Genomic DNA, 7,061 nt, shown 5'->3' on the forward strand with positions numbered 1-7,061 from the left:
GGCGAAATCATTGTTCTATCGTTGGCGAGTTTTTTCAAATTATCTGGGGAAATCATTGTTCTATCGTTGGCGAGTTTTTTTCAAATTATCTGGCGAAATCATTGTTCTATCGTTGGACAGGTTTTTTCAAATTATCTGGGGAAATCATTGTTCTATCGTTGGCGAGTTTTTTTCAAATTATCGGGCGAAATCATTGTTCTATCGTTGTACAGGTTTTTTCAAATTATCTGGGGAAATCATTGTTCTATCGTTGGCGAGGTTTTTTTAAATTATCTGGCGAAATCATTGTTCTATCGTTGGCGAGGTTTTTCAAATTATCTGGCGAAATCATTGTTCTATCGTTGGCGAGGTTTTTCACATTATCTGGCGAAATCATTGTTCTATCGTTGGCGAGGTTTTTCACATTAGCTGGCGAAATCATTGTTCTATCATTGGCGAGTTTTTTCAAATTATCTGGCGATAATTTAATAATTTAAATCCCAATCCAGACCTCTTTGAAAGTCCAGTTCACTTAAACTATAATAAATTACTTTATTTTTTCCTTTAGCGTTTCTACTAACTTGAACATTTGTAAGATACCGTAGATGTACGTTGCAAGTGAAGTCAAATCTCCCTAATAATCTAGGAATAACGTAAAATTAAATAAACTTACTTGCACAAAATAACCGCGATAGCTATCTACTTTTGAATGTTTTTGAAAACTTTGCGTCACATCCTTAGACCTTTCTAGGTGTTCTTACTTAAACCTTTTGATCTGAGCGTCATCATTAAATTCCACAGCTCCCTCTAGCGAAGATTTAAGTTACAACATTAAACACATAGCTTATTACAATACTTTATTATATATGTGTACAATTGCCATGTATAGCTACTTATTGTATATTAATATTATTAATTTAACCTTGTATTTATTCGGCAAACACACAATAATATACCAGAAATAATAGGTCTTGAAATTGTTCTAAAGTTCTAATTCTAGTAACGATTTTAAAGGTTTAAAAATAGTATAAACTACCGACGAGTTTAGACGACGTGGTGTACAGTTTTAAGTGTAGTTTATAAATTTATCGACAATTGTTCGCGGGATACAGTTTGTGCAGCTTTGAACATTCTGAATCAAACTAACAAACTAACCTTTGTGAGTCAAAATCAAACTACCAAACAAACATACCTCTCTGACTCAAATTCAAACTATCAAACAAATAAACCTTTGTGAGTCAAAATCAAGTTAGCAAACAAACAAATCTCTGTGATTCAGAACCAAATTATCAAACAAATACTGGCAATAAAGAAAGCTTATTTAACGATAAAAAGTTAAAATAAATAATTCACTGCATCGATTATTCATTTCTTTGTGTTACGTCACAGAGGTTTGTTTGATAGTTTCATTTTGAATCACAGAGGTTTGTTTGTTCAATTGTTTGATTTTGAGTTATAGAGGTTTGTTTATTTGGTAGTTTGATTTTGAGTCGCAGATGTTTGTTTGATAGTTTGATTTCGAGCCACAAGGGTTTGTTTATTTCATAATTTGATTTTGAGTCACAGATGTTTGTTTATAAACTTTACTGTTTGATACGCTTCCTTTATTACTAAGAAGTAGACTCAATAATCGTTAATCAAACGTTCAGGTTCAAATATTTTAATAAAACGGACATTTTCTAACTTTTTAGTAATCAATTTTCCACTTCTCATTTGAAACTTCGACCAGTAATTGCTATGTCATTCACTAACTTTATCTTTTATAATCAGGTTCAGTTTCTTTTCTTTATTAAAGATGTTGGTAATTGGATGTTAGGAGTAAACTAACTCAAAGGTAACCATCGTTTGAGTCTTTATATGTATAAAACTATAGGCTATTTTACAGAATATTGGGGAGTTATGCCATTTAAGTCGCCATTGTTTTAGTTGGTAGACATAAAAAAGTTCAGCCTCTAGTTTTCTGGTTATTGATGGAAAGGATCTTCGGTAACAGTGTTAAATTAAATACAGGTTTCACTGTTAAGGTTTCCATTTTAAATTCAACAAGTTTTTATAAAATGAATATTTAGATAACTAACCACGACCCACACAACATTTCCGGTAGTTTTCATGCCCTTCACTTGAATTTTCCTTATTCTATCATTTTCACACATGTCATTTATCCTACGCTTTCTTACAGGCATTATGTGTTAGATGGATAAACCTGGTCTATTTGAAAAACAAACAAACATGGTCAGACAAACAAACTCAAGTAGGCGTAGCTTTATTTAATAAAACTACATGTAAAGTAAATAATAAAGTAACTGTATTTATAACAGTGTACAGAGTATGAAACATTTATTAGCGTTCAGTGTATGACAGAGTTTTACGAGTTGAAACAAAGAAACTCACACAAACGAAGAATAAAACCCCTATTAAAGACAAAAAGTAGCTAAAAGGTGTTTATAGCAGTCTATGAAACGAAACCGAAACTAACCTAAATTATTGTAAAATAAAATAAATGTAAAGTTGCAATGAAGGCAAACTTTGCGAACATGCATTCAGACGTTTCTGCATATTCAGCTAAGTGATAAGTAAATAGTTTTGAATGAACTGCGCATGCATATTTTAGGTCTAAACAAGTCGAGAAAGCCTATAGCAATTGCATTTAGTGTAGTATTCGTATTTTGAAGCAATTTAACGCAGATTAAGTGTTGTTTGTGTGAAATACTTTCCAAATAAAAAAAACTAAAGTTCAAATCGAAGCCAGTCGTCACATGATGATAACGACCTTATGCTATCGTGAAGCATACTCGTTGCATTATAAAAAGTCTGACTAAGCAAAAAACTAACAAACAATGGGAAAGACAATACGCAATCGGGACTCCTCGGCACAAGACCTTTCTAAGTATATGAGAGTTGTAGCGTCTGATTAAGAAATTTACGAGAAAAGTTACGGACAAACAAACGCAAGCGTATTACTTACATAAATTTTACAGATGATAGCTGTATCACACATTCAGTTATATAGACTTAATATTATTGGACATGTACGTGATAACGGAAATCCTACCAAGAAATGTTCTACACATTCAATATTGTTGTACAGATACGTGATAATTGAAATCCTTCCGAGTGTTTTCCCGATTTCAGCTATACACACTTCGTATTGTTGCACGGACACGTGGTAAAAGAAATCTTCCCGAGTGTTGTCCTGCAGACTTTATATTTTTGTACAGATACGTAGTAACAGTAATCTATCAAAGTGTTGTCTTACTTTCAGTTATACGAACTTAATATTGTTGTATAGATATGTGATAACGGAAATCTACCAGTACTGTTCTGCTTTCAGTTATACGGACTTAATATTGTTGTACAGATACGTGATAACGGAAATCTACCAGTGTTGTTCTGCTTTACAATAAACCGATCGTTATTCGTTGATTTGACGTATTTAATTCTTGTTTATTGTCTTACTTTCGTCCTTTCGATTTTCTTTTCAAAATTACAGTTTCTACAAATTGGTCCCAGAAAAGTATATTGTATCAAATGTTTTTCTTTCCTACGTGAAATAAAGGAAATAGAAACATCTTTATTAATTATGGTAATTCTCATTTTGAAGTACACACACAGAGTTCATAGAGAATCTTAATAAATCACACGATTTGTTTATCATCTAGTGGAATACATAATTTTGATACTGCTATTAATTTCCACATTTACTGTTATTTTCTATGTTGTACAAAAGTAGCATCTAGATAGAAGATAGAGAGTTTATTTCAACACTGATATTCCATTCAGAAGTACTACAGCTAGTTAATTATTCACGGGATACTGAGAAATACAGAGACAAGGTTTGGATTAGTTTTCGGCCAAAGAGACATAAATGTTATCGGACACTGATCGTCCGATGGCTAAATCGGGATTTCCGGCTGAATGCTGGAAGCGTCCATTTAAGTTTAAGGAGTTAATTTTTCTTTCTTTGGGTACTTAATGAAAATACAAAAGAGGAATAAAACAAGTAAAATCAGCAGTCTTGATTTAAAAAAACAACAACATCTAACGACGTTCAAGTTATCAACCATTATTTTTTAAATTTTACTACGACTAATATATTCTTCTTAGGTGATTATGGCGCCATCTGTTGTAGTCAAATAAGCTATTATTTATGCCAAGCGATTAATAAATGATTCATTCTTCGAGGTGTTTATATGTACACAAAACCAAAAACAAACCTGATAAAACGTGTTTTATTATAAACATTAACTAAGAATGACTACTTCACAGAAAAATGAAAGAAACTTTACTTTTAATAATGCGATTCTTCTTGAGTCTTGTGGATTCATTTCTAATGAAAAGGATATGATCCAGATTGTAAAATTATAATCACTTGGAATAAACCAGCAATTTACTTTTACAATATTTTATTTACCTCTTCTATGTCAACATCAAGAGAAAACAAGAGCTTAGAGAGAGTTCCACTCAAAATTGTTCTAAGATGCCCAAGTTTTCTTCCCAGCTCGGGTCAATTAATGTAAAACAATTGCTAAAGATGGCGCTTAGGTTTTTCTTGCACCACAATTTTATTTCCAAGGTATCATTATTGATACTCTCTCTGACCATTAGTCATGTCTGGATAGTGCGACTCTTATTTCATAACGTCAAGGTCCAACACCAGAAGTAAATACATGTTTTGTTACAAGATTTAAATGTAATAAATAGAATAAATAACATATAAATAAATTACGTCATCATGTTGTATATTCTGGTAACAAGATGTTACGATTTTTACCATCTAGACTTGTTTCTTTATTTGTACAAGACAAATGTGTCTGTAACCGTTTTTTACTTCAAGATACCCCCCCCCCCCTGAAATAGTCCCACCAATCGTGAAAATGAAAAAAAAAAAAATTGGATACATGTTGAGAGGGGATGGCCCGATGGAAAATGTGATCTGAGAACGATTCTTTGGGAGAAGATGTAGAATAGGATGATGATGACCATCCATGAAAGGCTTATGGACAGATGAAGACAGAGCTAAATGGAGAGAAGAATTGTACCTCGGACCTGCCTTAAGGTCCCAACCATGGTGAACCATGAATTTTCTGTGAATTACTTTTTTACTTTGAGAACTTTTGCAGGTAGAGTCAGGTGTAACTAACAAGAGAAAACTAGTAGTAAGCTAGCACTTAGGACCAAGTGCTATTATAGTCAAGTGAAAATTGAAAACCAAACGTTACAATAATCAGTGAAAACTGTCGGTAGGCTAACGTTTGGAAATTGTGTTGAAAATCGACTTGATAATAAATTTGACTGAACAGAGACACTTATCTGTCCAATAAAAACAATGGTTATACAAGTTCGATCACAAAAACACACACGATTGATACATACTGCTTTGTTTGTCTCATTAAAATCTGGTAACTTGAAATGTCTTCATGAAACTCGAACTTATACAGGCGAAAACTGACATTTTTTTTTACCAGAGATACAAGTAACCAGCTTCGTATCCAGCATGTTAAGACATAGGCATAATACCAAACCTTGAAGCTAGCCTATATCACTTGTCCTATAATTGTTACAGTTTTGTAGGAATTAATATTCGTTAGCTTAAGATTTACGCTTAAGTAATATAAACTATTAGGATTATACCAAAGGGGATTTATTAACACTGCACAAGATGTAAACTTACAATAAAATAACCTCCATGGGCAACAGATAAACCACAGAATCCGCTAGGGATTTTCGAATATAAAAAACAAATTTATCATTTACAATATGAAACATTTAAAGAAAAACTACATCATAGATATAGATGGAAAAACCTTAACAGACTGAATCTTAACCGGACATTGTTAAATAATAGCAATAAAACCGTGAATAAAATCTACATAAATAATTCACTCAGTTTAAAACTTCGAAACAAAAATATATATCACTTGAACATGAAACTTTTTTTTTGAACCAAATAATCTATTTTTAGATGCACGGAAAATTAGACAAAACAAAAAACTAAAAAACAACAAAAACTAAACAAAGTTAAAGTTGTGTAACAGTAAATATATTAACTCTGGGGTGATTGAAGATTTAACTTTATTCAAGGGATTCACACCTCCGTTTTAAAACTTGTTCTTCAGAAATTCTCTTTCCTAAACCAGAAATTATATTCATTACACTTTTTACGAAGAATCCTGTCCAAGTTCGGAGGTCCACAGTAGAAAACGGTTACTTTTCCCTTCCTTTGGTCAGACAACTCCCGAAACATCTAAATAAAGAAAACGAAATGACTGTCAACATCATCCGCAAATTTTACGAACATTTTAGCTAAGATTATATATGTAACTTTTGCACAGTTATCTGACATTAACTTAAGGTAATCACATTGTATCGATATTTTCCCCAGCTAGTTTTTTCTTTTACATTTACTACAGTATACAAACTTAAAATTTTGCAAAACGTTTAAATTATTTTATACGCTTACTCACTGATAACTGTAGTTTTTCAGTAACCAAGTCAATTATATAAGCTAAGTCTATCTCACCACATGCAGTTGTGAAACAATGCACCAAATTTATAATTTACGACAATTTATACACCTATGAAATCTCGAATGTTTGTGAAATAAATTGCAATATAAAAATGCTAGACTGAATGAATTAGAATTAATTAACCAGTTCAGTATGTTCGTAATAAAGGTAGTGAATCAGTCAGCGTTTGAAAGATTGGTTAGTGACTAATTTTAACAAGGCGTAGGGGAGACCGGGACTAGTTGTTACAGGGGCAAGTTGATACAGTGCCTCTAGCTCTTGTGGAGATTAATAGACGGCGATAGTTCACGGACCATCGAACACGTGTTGCGCAAGGTTGGTTTTAATGGCGGCATGAATAAGATCAGTCACGAAATAAAAAAGGTATGTACATTTTCTGTTTTTGCATACCTAAACTAACAATAAAATGTCTAGGAAATATCTATTTACTCTTTATATACTGTGAAGAACAGTATCAAAATCGAAGTCTACAACTAATTTAAGAGGTATTAACTATATACGATAACATTGAGTTATGTGTCTCCATACTAATTCATCTTCAAACAATTTGTTATA

General features: G+C 32.2%; 1 protein-coding gene across 1 annotated transcript in view; it reads right to left on the minus strand.

Annotated features, from left to right (window-relative positions):
* Positions 1–6,027: 6,027 nt before the first annotated feature.
* The window catches only part of LOC106473593 (NADPH oxidase 5-like), a 19,289-nt gene continuing 18,255 nt past the window's right edge, over positions 6,028–7,061 (minus strand). The window contains exon 9 of the mRNA XM_013934276.2: positions 6,028–6,223. Coding sequence (XP_013789730.1) covers positions 6,092–6,223 — 132 coding nt within the window. The 3' untranslated portion in view covers positions 6,028–6,091. The remainder of the gene's footprint in view (positions 6,224–7,061) is intronic.

Source organism: Limulus polyphemus, unplaced genomic scaffold (assembly GCF_000517525.1).
Source record: "Limulus polyphemus unplaced genomic scaffold, Limulus_polyphemus-2.1.2 Scaffold6304, whole genome shotgun sequence".
NCBI classification, from domain to species: domain Eukaryota; kingdom Metazoa; phylum Arthropoda; class Merostomata; order Xiphosura; family Limulidae; genus Limulus; species Limulus polyphemus.